Below are 15514 nucleotides of genomic sequence, written 5' to 3'. Positions count from 1 at the left end.
CAAAGATTATAATGGAGAATATCATAAACAGCTGGTAGAACAAAGATTATAATGGAGAATATCATTAACAGCTGGTAGACCAATACCAATGGTACCAAGACCAAAGAATATCAAATATATAAATCTGAGATGCTACTGTAAGAGATTTTCTTTCTAGAGTTAATTCTTAAGTTAAATTAAGTTTTTAAAGTATGCCTCCTCTATGCTAGTTCTGGTATGGAATACACCTGAAAATTCATTTTTTTGTTTTGATAGGAGTCAAGTCTGAGAGGAAGTAAGTTTCCACAAGAAGAATGAAAGTTATACGCTCTTACTCCATTTCTTCGAGGTAGTTCAAATATTTATACTATAACATTAATCAACTAATTATTTTTAAGGTTTTTCTTTTGAGAGAAATAGGTTAACAAAATTATCAATATCCCACCAAAGTCAAAATTTTGGTCTGCACCTGCCCCAACTTACCTTAGTGACATCCACAACACTCCTAGAGGTCTAGACATACATCCTACATTTACTATGAAATTGTGAGATGTTAACACATACTATGAGCAAGGGTAATAGACGACAAAATATCTACTAGAGAGCAAAGCAGCCCGCCCACTAATACCTCTGTGGATAGTACCTATGGAGGCCCACTAATACCTGTGGGACCTTTAAGGTGTAGAATTCAATGCACTCCACTGCTAAAAACACGCATCTTTATTAACTGTGCATAAAGCTAAGAAAAACTGTGGTGGGAGCTTGTTTCTGAAATCACATACAGTATTTTTTTTTTTTTTTTTTTTTTAATTTGACAATACCAGATTCCAAGCTTTGTAAAACCATTTCCGAAAGCGATTTGGAAATTAGAATTGTTATTAGCTGCGATGGACGCCTCACAATAGTACTTTAAAGTTTTACGTTAAAACAGGCAAAAATACGTAGTAAAAGCTATTCAAAACAAGTGCATTTTAATATTTATTTCTACTTACTCAAAGGAAACTCTTCTTTTATTTCTAATTTGACTGACTGTTTGCAGTCTTCATCTGAAATAAGATAAATAATTCTATAAGTTCTATGAACAAGTAATCATTGATATGAAATTTTAACTCGGAAGATTATCAAGATTATTGGTTCAGTTGGTGGTCAAAAAAGACTTTCCCTATTTGTCACGATCCAACTCACCAAAGTGGGGCAAAACATTGGAGTCAAATAAATAATTTTTTCTGTTATTTTGTATACCTTTCATGACAGCCACTTGAACCATCTTCAAATAAATATTTAAAATTATTCAAAACACACAGAATCATATATGGGGTGTTGATAATCAGAGTATACTACCCCATATTTTTGTGAAAACTGAATTTGATGTGCCAAAGCATTGCCAGTCATGCTATCTATTGTCTGTATAGAGAAGTTTATTAATTTCTAAACCATTCCAAAACCAACTGATAGATCTGTCATGAAAACTATGACGGATTGCATTAGAAATGAGAGTATAAGAGAGCAGCCGGAATTTTCTGAACTCAAAACCATGCTGGAAAGACGGCAGCTTAAGTGGTTTGGGCAAGTCTTCCACATGAACAAGGACATGGATCCTATAAGGCATTGGAAGCTTGACCCACAGGGAGGAGACCATGCGGACGTTCTGGAGTAACATATCACGAATTTGTAAAGGGTGAGAGGTAAACAAAGCAAATTCCTCAACCAAATGAAGCTGCAAAGAAGGGGCCGAGAGGAGTGGCTGCATTGGATAGATGCTCCTAGATGGTAGTAATGGCACAGAAGGAAGGTGATAATAACAGTACTGTGAACCTCTACAGTCCAAGGGTCAGGGGTCTTCTCTAGAGCAACGGTTATACAAGATAGCTTTTTCAAGATTATGCACAACCACCAGATTTTTCCCCAATTATGAGTACCTATTTTATGAGGATGGGTGGACAGGAGGGATCCAGAGCTCTTAGAGTTGACACATTGGCTACAGTAACAGAATAAATAATTATCTGATACAGGCGGATTCGAGTTAGTAGCACAGAACCTTGCCTCTTTGCCACCCTGTTCTCTAAAGAGGAAAATAAAGAAGTTTTATGATAGTTTGTTTGTACGGAAGTCTTTCTATACCTCCAGCTTTAAATCTGTTTTATTTGCATGTCACATTTATACTGTATATTAGCTTTACTTAGTATCTTTTTATTTTAGTCCTGATAAATGCCTACATTGTGGGTTGAAACATTAGTAATTCATAAATAGTTCAAAACTATTTTTGGAAGATAGTTGTAGATTACACACTCTAGAGTTGTTGAAGATTACTATGCAATACTCAACAAACTCTCATGTGACAATAAAGTTAGTACCAAATAGGTTCCTGGCAGGATAGCGAGGAGTGACTCAGAGACCATTCCTATTAGACCTGAGCCCATGTGTGGCATAAGCCTAACCTATGCAAAAAGTAATATAAAGGCGGCTTACACCTTAAAAGCCAAACTTTAGAGGCTAAATTATAAACAGCTAGACTTTAAGCTGTTCCTGGACATCCCCGGTAGGGGCTGAAGTGAAATATTCCTTCAGCTGGACAGAAGTTCTCCAAGGAAAATCACAGGGATCTTCGCAGGTCACTGTAAACTTAATAAATATATGTATTAACCTCAAGCTTATGTGATACCCTGTGTGCAGATTCTGTAATGTTGAGAATGAAATGTAATGCAGGGTTGAGGTTCACACTGTTTGGTGTGGATTGCATCTTGGGGTCCAAGCAATGTGAATTGATCAATCCCTCAAGCATACCTCTATTCATAGAATCTACACATTTTAAGCTTTAATAAGTTCATTATAATGTAGTGTTTCTGATGTTATAATGGGCTGTATAAGCCGCGGTGCTTTTAGAAAAAAAAAATGCAGTGCGGTCAAAATAAATCAAATAGTGAATAAACTATTTATTAAAAGCCAACATTTGACCCCAAATGGATGAAACAATTGGCTCTAAACAAATAATTGGTTTGTACAATTTGAGTTACTTTTTCACTGCACCCGAACCAAATTCCTTTTACACAAAACAATATTTGTTCATCTCTTGACTACAGCCCAGACCATCTCCATCAAATAAATGAATCAGAATAACAAATATCCATACTGTTTATTCAAGATAGCTAAAGAGTCAACAAAATTAAAAATTTCTGACAAATTCAACTAAGATGTAAGTTAAAGAATGCAAACATATTGCTCCAAAACCTCACAAATTAACCATCAGAAAAATGTTACTAAACACTACTAACTCAGTGAAAACTAAAAGTCAATACATAAGTTTAAAAAGCTGGGTAACAGAACACCACTGGAAATATATTTCAGCCATACACAATGTTCTATTCACAGGTTCATAGCCTACACACTTATTAGTGTCATTTCTATGGGATCACAATAATGAGTCCTGCTCAGTCAAAATGGATGCCAAACCTCTAACAGAACATTTTCAGTTGATGTTGGGAATCAACAATTTTGGAGTCAAGATTGAATTGACAACAATGTTCAAACATTTCCTCACGGTGGAATAAATGATTATATATTTGCCCCCTGTCAGAGAGAGCTATGAACGAATAGCTAAAACTGTAATAAACAAAAAATTGTGACTTTTCTAATAACTTTTATCTATACTCCTTGACAATTCCAATCCCTAACTTATACAACTATGGTATAAAGTTTACACTTAATAAAAATGGAGACATTTTCATGGCTCTATAAATACATACCAAAATCACATGGTTCATCTTTGACATCGATCTCGTCATCACAGGAATAAGGAACTAAACTAGTATCGAAAGAACAGCCTATAATAAAAATAAATTCATATTAACTTAGCCAGATAGAACAGAAATTAACACAAAAAATTATGGAAAGAGATGTAAAATAAATCACAATTTCTGATGAATCTTTAAGTTCTATTGACAATAAAAATGAGGTAATTGTTCAAAAAGAAGGATATTCAATATCATACCAGCATCGGAAAAGTAGTTTTCTTCATATTCCTGCTTTACTTCAACTTTGATTTCTGGTTTCGAATCTATACCTAAAAATTAAAAGAAACAATTAGTAATTCTATAAAATAACAAAACAAACAATTAACTGTTTCAATATAGCAAAAAATTAGCATTCATACAAAACTTTAGTTAACAACAAAATATTCAAATATTTGACTGAAAAATAAAAACTGATGAAACAACTTTTTTATATGTAGGTCAAAGGACAGAAATAATATTTAATAAACTCACCGTCATCTGCCATCGCTGATAATTTGAAAATTCATAATTCTATAAATGAATTATAGGATTCATAACTTCGAACTCAGACGACCAATCTATACCAAACTGAATCAACAAGTCAAATGTGAAAGTTTGAAATCTCCGCAATTACGATTTGAACCTCTTACAACGAGGTTCCAAAGTACGGGTACAAAGATGTTTGGAAACTTGAAGAAAGAAGAAATAACCAATCGGCCCCAAATCATCTATCACCAGTAAACTAAGGGCATGAGAGAGTTTTCCAACTTACAAAGCCTCAAGGGCCACATAATAATTATATAATTTAAAGTATCAATAAGGTAAAGTTATTAATAAAACCAAAAGTATAAATATTTTTTTATATTGACTAAGTATTTATTATATATAAATAAGAAAAATATAAAGGCACAATATTTTTATCATTTATCAATCGATACAAACATCGCAATCACAATCAAAATACATATTTAGTGTGGAAATCGTGGAAGATTAACTTCGACCGCCAACGAACGAATATCCACCTCTATTTCTGTTGTACCCCACCTTATGAGATGAAGTAAAGACATGTCAAAAAGTTTATTCCTATTTTGGTTTTTTATAAACTTCGTCGACGAAAACACACTTTCACATAAGTACGTGCTTCCGAACATTGATGACATTTTTAAGTTGGCCGGTTAGTTACAAAAATAATTGAGATTTAACAAACATTTTTTTTCATCGAGTAATAACAGGTCTATTTCATCTTTCTTTTCTGGATTTTGCGGTACGTTTCCCTAAATGTTTGAAAACTACGGAATTATCCACGCTCCTTCTGATATCTACTACAATACTTGGCCACTACTGTTCTAGTAGTGGGTTCTAGTCTCGAGGAATATATCAAAAATTTCTGATGTCCTGAAAATGAGTTGTTCAAATATAATTCTAAGATTTCAGCTTGTGCTTTGTACTTTCATAAAGTCTCAAATCTTTTTGAATGAAAAATAATCTCTTTTCGAAAGGTAGTATTTAAAAGCTAGATTAAACCCTAGATAATTCTTACAATGTAAGTAGTTTCCAAATCACACCCGTATTTTGGCTTTCCCCAGAGCTTCGTGTCTTTAAACTGTCATATTGATTGAATACATTAGTTTTGACACACGGATAATGACCTAGTTTAAAACCTCTTTGTCGCCAGCTTCCTCTAGTAGGTTTATAGATACCAAAGCAAGAGTAAAGAATTCTTGTTTTTTGTGAGCTATATAATGCACAATCTTCCTGACCGGAATAACATGAGGTTCACAAATACACTCACTTTTTGATTGATTTTTTAAGTATTGAAACTATTGGTTAACCAGAATGCCGTTGTAACAAGTTTCCACAGACTCTGGATTTGGTCCTAAACTTTAGTGCGTAACGCACCGTAACTTTGTGGCGAAAACCGGAAAAATCGAGGGAGAGAAATGACGCTCTAAATAAATAAAATTAATCTATACATGTATGAATGGTCTATATCAGAGTTGGGTAAAATTTATATTAAATAATTGACAACGGATTCATATAAAATTGTTTATTATTCACTCGCATCACACAGAAAAGGGTATTTTTTAGTTCACGTTTTCAGAATAGGTAAGTCGAAAATGCCTGCTCGGCCCCAGTCAACATATCAAGAAATCCATAAATACGAATATAACAGCAACAGAAAAATATAAACTTTTGCCTTTGATTTTTTTTGTTATTAAAAAAACTTCAACACGACTTCACCAATCTGCATAAAACTTGGAAATGTATAAGAACCTTGTAAACTAAACGAAATGGTATAAACGCTCAAGGGTTTTTTGTATTCTATTTTTTAATTTTATTCTAACAACTTTTTCTGTTTCTCCTTAATAAAGGTATACATGTTTTGAAGATCCCGAGTATAAATAATCAAGTTTCATAAAATGATCTCTGTGTGCCTCTATGGAAGTGAAAAATTCAGCCAAAAATGAAAAGTTGTATGGAATTGAAATTAGTTGTTTAAGATAAGCATAAGTACCTTTCCCGCTACAATTGACTTATTGCATGTGCCACTTAATTTCATATATTTTATCAATGAGGCGATGGTTGGGGTCCTGTCAGTGATGAACAAAAATAAGTAAAAACCTATTTATTAGTGCCAACCTTTCGGTCGGAATTTTAAGTTTCCACCATTTCTTCGTTCCACCCATTGCAAGTTTTTTTATCCTTTATTTATATATATATATATATGTTTTTTTTACGCGCCACTGCACTAGTACTTGAGACCTGGACCTTTCGGTGTGTTCTTCAGGTTTAATTTCTTTTTTTCGTATTTTTCCCCTTCTTTCTCTACTCTTTTCTTCCTTTCCTACATTATCAAGTTATGTTCATCACAATAACTTTATATTTTATTTCTTTCATGCTAGCATTTTTCTAACACATTTTATGAATTAAATATATTTTCTTTCTCACTTTTTTTCACTTTAATTTTATGTTTTTTTTACATATATTTACTAACTAGATTTTATCATTCATTTTTCTTTACATCTTTCGGATTATATAACTTTATATTTTATTTCTTTAATCCTGTTATTTTACTTGCATATTTAACTAATTAACTAATTACATATGCGTTTTCTTTCCCTATGTTTTCTACATTTTTACATATGTATTTTTTATAAATACATATGTAAAAACATGCATAAATTCATTCTTATGAATTTAGTATATTATAATTTAATGTACATAACATGTTTGTTTGTAAACAAAAGTGATTTTTGCATTTTTTTTTTTTTAATTAACCTTATCTATCACACAATGTCAATAAAATATTGTAATTCCGGGGTTTTCGATTATCCGCGAACCCCCGACCTATAATTACCCCATATAACAGGGGTTCTACTGTATATGAAATATGCAATAAGGGAAAGAATCGTCAACCTGAATTGTAAAAATATGGCTCTTTTAAGACGTACGAGGATTTATATCGTCTCAAATTTGGTTAGTAAGTGGAAGTTGTGCGGAGCGCGCGAGCAACAGATTTGTTTATACCTGGTTGAAATTTAAAACGTCTATCCGATGAAATGAAAAGTGGAGAGTGGGAGATGAGGCGCCAAGCGAGAAGGGGGGGTCGGCGCTCTGATCATAAGCGATGCAGCGGTGGAAGGATAAGGTCGCCGTGGTAACGGGAGCCAGCGCCGGGATCGGGAGGGCCGTGGCGGCCAAACTGGCTGAGGAGGGAATGAGAGTTGTGGCTGTGGCCAGGAGGCGGGAGAAGTTACAAGTAGGTAGCATGTAGTCTGCTAGAGTATCTTAAATATCATTACGCCATAACAATATAATATTAAGGGCGTTGGGCCAAACCTCAAGATCTTTGAGTTTATGTTCGCGGTCATAGAGAATGAATCATGACCTTCGAGTCATGGCTAGAAGAGGTCGGTAACCTGTTAGATAACCTATTCTTCATGCCTTTGTATGAAGTACACGCAAGGTGTTCGAACAAACAAACCAACAATAAATAAACAACCTCTATCTATCTAATACATTTTCAGAAAACAATATTTGTTTCTTAATTATAATAAAAAAATATCCATATATTCTTACACTTTTTATTTTCTTGTAACTCCTACGTTTCGGCCATTCTCAAGGATCTTATTTATGATATCTCGGCTAATATTTTTACCAAAATGTTATATCAAAATATATCTTAGTCAATGACCTATTATCACAATTTCCATCATTCACTAAATAGAATAATTGTATTTTACAATTATTAAATAGAATATTTTTATTACAATCTATCAGTTCATCACCGACACAAGTTTTGTATTTGTATTGTTGATAAAGTGGTAGATTGTAATAGGTAGTGTAAACTAAATAGAATTATAAAAAATGAAATTGTGAATAATGATAGGTTATTGACTAAGATAAATATGACAAAGGCAGAATAGCCTACAACATTGATAACAATACTAGCTGTGATATTATAAATAAGATTCTTGAGAACGGCCGAAACGTAGGAGTTACAAGAAAATAAAAAGTGCAAGAATGTATGGAAATTTTTTATTATGATAGAGAAACAAACCTGTCTGAAAAAAGAAGTTAATTTATATAAAAATATTTGTTTCCTTCATATTTATTGTTTAAATAAAGACTAAATTACTACTAATTTTCTACGACTCGGCACCTTGTTTAGGAATCAGCGACAAACTCCAGCTGCCCCCCCCCCCCCCCCCATAGTTTAAACCAACCCCACGAAATTTTTGTGTAGCCCATTACACTAAACTCAAAAACTGCTTAAAATGTTGCTTAACGTCTCTACAAGGAGTTATAGCGAACGGTTGCACATTTATGTGTACGTGTATTCAAGGCCGTACTCTGGATCATAACTGGAGGAGGGGGGAAGTCAAGCCAAAACGGAAAGGGAGAATGAAACCAAAATTTTAAGATAATTATAGCAGTGCTTTATTACTTATTACAATCATTTGCTTGAAAAAAAAATTTATATTATATTAATAATGTTTGTATACTTATAATGGGGAAGGGACGGCTGTATCCCTCGCTTGGAACGCTCAAGTGTGCATTTCCATATCTTGTTTGTTTCAGATTCAGGAGTCCTAAAAAACGTATTAATGTTAAAAGGTCGTAAAACATGGCATTTGGCATTTATGATGAATAAAATTCTTTAGTATTACTTAATTCATTAATGCTGATTTGATATAATTTGGACAGAATTTTAAGTCATTTTTCATATTGAATTATTGTAGGTGACTGGTGGTTGAAGGTAAGAAAATGTAATTAACGAACATTGTGACATCGTAAAAGTTTTAATTTTTTTATATATCATGTTTTACGATAGAAAGCCTGATTATCCTCGACAAACAGTTGATGACTTTCGATTAACAACGAGATAAGAACCTCCTTTATCAGTAAGAATAACAAGTTTACATTTCACTTTGTGATAAAATAGATCCACTCATTGATTTATTATTGCTCATTTCGAAACAAAAGATCACTTTTTTCATATATTCTATAACAGCTGCTATATAAGTTTAAAAAAATAATAATTTAGAAATGGCAAACAAAAGATAAGAAATGTTTTAATGTTCGTACAGAGCCTTAGCTGACCCGGGCCAAAGCAATTCAGCGGTAAAAACTTTAAGCTTGTTCTTAAAAACTAACATTATAATTAAATAAAAACAACAAGTAAATTATTTATATTTTATTATGAAATAAAAAATAAATGAATCTGTACCATTACAACCCATAAAAAATCAGGGATGGAGTACTTTGTAAGCAAGTACTGTTCTTCGAGCAACGATTGTGCAAGGAGGTGATTTGGTCAGAATCATGCTCGACCGCAAGATTTTTCTCCAAGTAAGAGTACCCATTTTATGTGGTTGGGTGTCAACCCACTGGACACTAACAGAATAAATAATTATCTATCATACCTCGATTCAAACCTGTGTTCTTGAAGTCAGTAGTATAGTACTTTACCACTGAGCCACTCCCCACTTTTATTACATAATAAAAAGGAAAACTTCTTATTTATTCTTATTGCCTTTAGAAAAAAATATTATTCATAATATTTAAAAATTGATGTTTATTAAAAATGTATCCTCTTCTTTCCGTGACATGAACAAAAAATACTACCATCACTTAAATAATTTGAAATATGAACTACTTAAATATTAATAATAATGTAAATTATACAAATATAGGTGACAATTAAGTTAGTGTGTTTCTTGAGATTATCAATGTTATGAAAACATTCCTGCCGATGCGAGTATTTTTCACTTTAGCTGATAATTGGCGGGAATCTGGGATTTCCGCTAAAATGGCTTTAGGTTTGATGTAGCAGTGTCGCACTATTCCTTCGATTAGTTTTTTATTTAATTATTAGAAACGTTTTCTATTAGTAACAAGTTATTATTTTTCCTTAGGTTTTTAATTTCAGAACTTAGGCACCTTCTGGGGCCCAGGATAGATTTATTTTTAGGGTCTGGGACTGATACTCTTTAATTTAGTTTATCAGTTTTTCAGCAATTATGGAATAATGAGAATAAAGAATAATGTTTTCCCGCCTATCGTCATTACAGTTGGTAAAGTTGATATGTTACGACAGTACACTGTCAAGACGTATACATATGACAGTTAATGCTACTGTTAGTTCTCTTACATTACTTGTACTGTATTCTGACCAAATCACTCCTTGCACAACCGTTGGTTTAGTAATAGTATTTCCTTACAAAGTACTACATTCCTAATCCTTCATGGTTTGTAATGGTATAGATTTTTAATTATAGAAATAATTCGAAAAATAATATATTTCTAAATTGAAGAATTTCCTGCTTAATTCGTAAAACGTTTCGTTGTATTCATGTCGGTTATTTTCACCAACTATTAAACAATAACAGGAACGAAAACTAACAGGATGATGTTCTCTCATTCGTCTCAACCGTTCGTTTTATGATTTTTTGTTTCAACAGTTCTTAAAACTGTATTTTTTTGTCAACGAACAGTTCATTAATATTTGGAAAAAAAAAATAGTAAAAGTTTTCACTTTTGCAGTTATTATGTTATACGACCGAGCGCTTCAATATTTGCATATATATGTTTTATGCATGGGGCTCCTGTACTATTGGGTGTGTTCTGGAGATGGTTACATAATTGATAATGCATCGTCCCTGAACGATATGCGCTTCGTAGTTATTAATATCCCTTTAAGGTCAACAATTCGCGACCTTTATATTATGTAACATATTTAATAAATAGATTAACTTTTTGGAATATAGAACTCGTAATTACATGATAAACATATTTTGGATGGACTGAAAAAGAGTAATATGAAAAAAAAAGAGATATAAGCCTGTTTGATCAGTTCGTTATGTAAACGCATTAATCGTTAGTTGATAATATTTGGAAAGCAGTTCTTATAATAGCAGCAAGGTAGTAAACAACTTCTAAATTTATCATAGAGATAAGATATTGCAATTTTCATTAATTAATTGTGTGAATATGAAACTTAGCTATCTTATTTGGTGCGTTATCAGAAGATGAAAAAGTAAATTGTTCATCTGGCAATTATTCTGTTGGTCCAAAACTTCTTATAATCAGCTAATTAATTTAGTAAGGATACAAATGAGGTCCTTTTTTAAATCTCCTTTGACTCCTACCCATACTGCTCGGAGCCGTCTGTAACTGAAAGAGTTGAGGCGTAATCTTAACAACCTCGAAACTGCAGCGGGGCCGATTCGAATCCGACCCAAGAGGTCGACTTTATTTCTGGAGCGGTTCATAAAAATAATGAACAAACTGTTTGTTAGTTCAGTTAATAAAGGATTTGATAGATTTTGTAATAGGAAAAATATTTGTTGAATTACTTTTGTTTGTCACATGTAGCCGCAATTCATCATTTTTCACGATGGGTTAACCTTCTGCTTTTCCAACTATTTTGACCTGATTTCTCAACTATATTATGACATATTTCAATTTTCCCAACTATATAAAGAAATTTTTTTTATTTTGCAGGTATATTTGCCAAATATTTAAAAATAACTATTATAAGCAATAAATAGTTGTTTCAGAGGGTACTTTTAGTGGTACCTTTTACATTTTGTGGTGGTATTACCGTGATGTGGAGGGAATTGTCTATATGGGGCAATATCACCACCTTGCATAAACATGTTACTTTTTTTTAAGGTTATAAATACAAAATGTATACATTATATATATAAATATATACATTATATTATAAAACAAATTACTGATACATTCAAGTACTTGTATCCATAGTTCCAGATCAAATTGAATTAACTTTCTCTTAAGTTGGTGCCCCAACAATCCCACTCTCCTCTAAACCTTTGATATATATATATATATATATATTTTTAGTGAGTTTTTTTAGAGAGAATTTCATTATTTTTATTTTTAAAGAAACGAATTCTTCATTATTCTAAATTTGATGAATTATTTTAATAAATTAATTTTTTAATTTTAAATATAGAAATATCAATCATATTAGTAAAAATAAATGTGTATTTTTGCAGGAACTTGCTGACCAATATAAAGGAAGGATTTTTCCATTGCCTTGTGATATAACCAAAGATGAAGAAATCGTTAATCTGTTCCAAAAAATTAATGATACCATTGGGCCTGTTCATGTTCTTGTAAACAACGCTGGTATTGCTTACCAAACAAGTGTTTTAGGTAATATATGTTTATAAAATTTGTTTATTCATGATTGTATTTTCGCTAAAATTAGAGCAGCCTTATCACTGATTCATTCTATTTTCCTACAGATAGCGCCGGTAAAAGAAGGGAAAAACTCCCCACATCACCGTCGAGGAGGGGGAAAGATTACTTACTTTATTATTTTACTTTTACCTTAATTTTTGTAGTTAAATTATTGACTAGATCTTTACCCAATTTAATCACTTTTCCAATACAAGTTAGTTAAAATTAAAATTTAATCAGTGTATATCTTTTACTTCGACAATTATATCTGTTAATTGATTATTAAATCGTACTGGAAGATTGCTGATTGACCGTGTGCATCAATAAATGCAATTTGGTCCGGGTGCAGTCAAATAAAACTCAAATAGTAAAGTGGTGTACTATATCTTAGTTTGCCGTGTGGCATTAATGCATATGACAGGATTACAAGGTCCGCTGAAGGCGGGTTTGCATAGGTGGCATGATAGCCGGTGGCTTACAATGAATGGGGAGAGACCATTCAGGCTAATGGTGAGATGGGTCCGTTTTTTTTTTTTTTTGTCGATCCCTCTAAAACAGAAAAATATTAAATTAATAGGTCGCATTAAGTATGGTTACATAATTCAAATTGGATATTACCTTTTTCTACCAATGGTACTTGAAGGTATAAGGTGAAATACTTAACATGTTTTGATGTGTCTGTTCCTTATGAATTCTACTCGAAGATATCAGGAGGTGAGATGGGACGGTTTTTTTTTTTCCTAACTGTTTATTGTCTCAATATGTACAGTTTACAAATATATACAATACAAATAGAATAAATATATACATTGCATTTTGATTCGATAGGTCGGTTTTGTTTCTTTTTCGGACACTCCTGTGGGAGGTAGAGTAATGCTTCCTTCTGTTACTGGAAGGTATTTTAAGGGGTATGGGAGACATCACTGTATGTGGAGAGTCGCAGGAGCATTATTATGTTAGTATTATGATGAGCGGGGAGGGTCAGCTTTGCTGGATGGGTCTGTTGAAAACTCAAGCCAACTTATACCACCCACTCCAAATGATCCACCCACACGCTTGCATATGCCCGAATTTGCCATTGTTGCTTTTAGTGGATCTGAAGATTCTGTTGAAATCTTTATTGACTCAAATAATATATTTAGGAATGTCACAATATATAACATGGTTAGACAGCTGTCTAGTTATGTCAGGGGTTGGCATTCCCAACTCATCTTCTAAGGGAAAGTGAAGCCAAAAAGAAGGGAGTTGGCCTTGAGCCCGTTAGTAATAAAATAAATGTATTTAAATAGAATTTATTTTTCACTTCTTAGATCACTGCAATTTTATTAATTTGATTCGGTACATCTATTTACTTTATATCATTTTGTCTATATTTTATTTTTTGTATTCTTTGGTTGTTATCTTGTTCTTTATTCTTAGCCATGATGAAGGCTAGAAGTTCTGGACAAAACTTGGTATTGTTAAATAAGTTATTATTAGTTATGTTCACCATATATTATTATTGTTAGGTTTTCTATTCACTTCTTCTGTCTAACCTAACTTCATATTTTGTTTCTTTATCTAACTTTTTGCAGGTTATCCTGCCCAAGTAATTATATATTTTCTAAAAAAAAACATTATGAGATAACACCCCTCCTTTTCTATTCTTTTCTTAATTTTCCTTACCCACATTATTAGTTATGTTCACCATATATTATTATTATTATGTTTTCTATTCACTTCTTTTGTTAAACTTAACTTCATATTATGCTTCTTTATTACATATTTCATTAGTTACATATATTTTCTTTCTCTAAATTTTATTTTTTCTTTCCATAATTTTAATTTTTACATTATTAATGAAAATAATTCATATTCCTTTGCATTATATAACTTCAAATTTTTATTTTATTTCCTTAATTATGTTATTTTTACTTATTTATTCAATTACCAATATATTCATTTTATTTTCCACTTCTTTCATCACTTTAATTTTATTACTGGAAGATTGCTGATTGTGTATCAATAAATGGAATTTGGTCCGGGTACAGTTAAATAAATGTCAAATAGTAAATTGGTGTACAATTTTTATAAAAATAAAAATAGTACACCAATTTACTATTTGACCTATATTTTTAATTTTATTAATTTCATTCTGTACAATTATTTACTTTACGTCATTCTGTTTATATTTTCCTTTTTTATTTTTTGTATTCATTGCTTGTTATCTTATTCTTTGTTCTTAGCCCTGATGAAGGCTAAAAATTCTGAAGTTATTTCAACTTATTTATGTTATATTTTGACCGCATCCCCATATTCTCCTTCAATAATTTATCCATGTTCAACTATCACTTATCATTATTTTAATAGAACTTTACATTCTGATAAATTTATGAGTGATTCAAATTCTGAATAAAGAAATTGTATAATCACACAATAGTATTTTGCTACTCCAATATTATATTAATATTATCATATTTTTCTGGTACTATATTATTTTTTCATTACATATTATATTTATATTATTATATAAATATATCACATACAATATTACTATAGCTCTATAACCATTGCTGTGTTTTTTTAGGTAGAAATCAATTAATAAAACCAATTATTTGAGGATAATTAGTGTTTAATGGAATTTGTACATTATCATCGCTACTTGGTTACATTATGCACTATCTTATCCTTTAATTTTATATCAAAAGATGTTTAACTACAAACATTTTCTTTTTAATTTAGAATGTAACTTGAAACACTGGCGCTACATGTTCGACCTTAATGTGATAGCACTGGGAGTAGCAACTAGAGAAGCAGTAGCCTGGATGAAGAAGAATAAAATTGATGATGGATATATTATTAATATCAGCAGGTGGAGTATTCATATAAACTATCTTTAAATATGTCTCCCTGAATAAATTATGTACAATCAAGTCTTATCACCGTTTTTAAAAAGTATATATATATGACTAGAACAAGGATCTTTGTATTCCAAGGAAGACAAGCTTAATTTTGCCATCCCTCCATTTACCCTGTTAGCATTCCATTTTGCCATCCCTCCATTTACCCTGTTA

At 31.7% G+C, this 15514-nt stretch overlaps 2 protein-coding genes across 8 annotated transcripts in view; one reads left to right on the top strand and one right to left on the bottom strand.

Annotated features, from left to right (window-relative positions):
* Positions 1-9633, bottom strand: part of LOC106680118 (zinc finger X-chromosomal protein) — a 30849-nt gene extending 21216 nt beyond the window's left edge. For 4 of the 5 annotated variants that reach the window (XR_001343070.3, XR_001343071.2, XM_014419621.2 and 1 more), the window contains exons 1-5: positions 9481-9633; positions 8756-8842; positions 3968-4039; positions 3723-3800; positions 972-1025 (exon numbers count right to left, since the gene is read on the bottom strand). Coding sequence is in view for 3 of the 5 variants with exons in the window: in XM_014419621.2 (XP_014275107.1) it covers positions 972-1025; positions 3723-3800; positions 3968-4039; positions 8756-8842; positions 9481-9493 (304 nt within the window). In the remaining 2 variants the exon portion in view is untranslated. Of the gene's footprint in view, positions 1-971; positions 1026-3722; positions 3801-3967; positions 4040-4241; positions 4425-8755; positions 8843-9480 lie in introns of those variants that run through there. The other variant, XM_014419620.3, reaches the window with a different exon arrangement.
* The window catches only part of LOC106680121 (dehydrogenase/reductase SDR family member 11), a 29163-nt gene continuing 20999 nt past the window's right edge, over positions 7351-15514 (top strand). For 2 of the 3 annotated variants that reach the window (XM_014419624.3, XM_014419623.3), the window contains exons 1-3: positions 7351-7509; positions 12275-12434; positions 15183-15312. In XM_014419624.3, the coding sequence (XP_014275110.1) occupies positions 7378-7509; positions 12275-12434; positions 15183-15312 (422 nt within the window). In that variant the 5' untranslated portion in view covers positions 7351-7377. The remainder of the gene's footprint in view (positions 7510-12274; positions 12435-15182; positions 15313-15514) is intronic. The other variant, XM_067044892.1, reaches the window with a different exon arrangement.

Source organism: Halyomorpha halys, unplaced genomic scaffold (assembly GCF_000696795.3).
Source record: "Halyomorpha halys isolate HHAL.00 unplaced genomic scaffold, Hhal_1.1 Scaffold243.1, whole genome shotgun sequence".
Taxonomy (NCBI): domain Eukaryota; kingdom Metazoa; phylum Arthropoda; class Insecta; order Hemiptera; family Pentatomidae; genus Halyomorpha; species Halyomorpha halys.
This window is presented reverse-complemented; position numbering and strand designations above follow the sequence as displayed.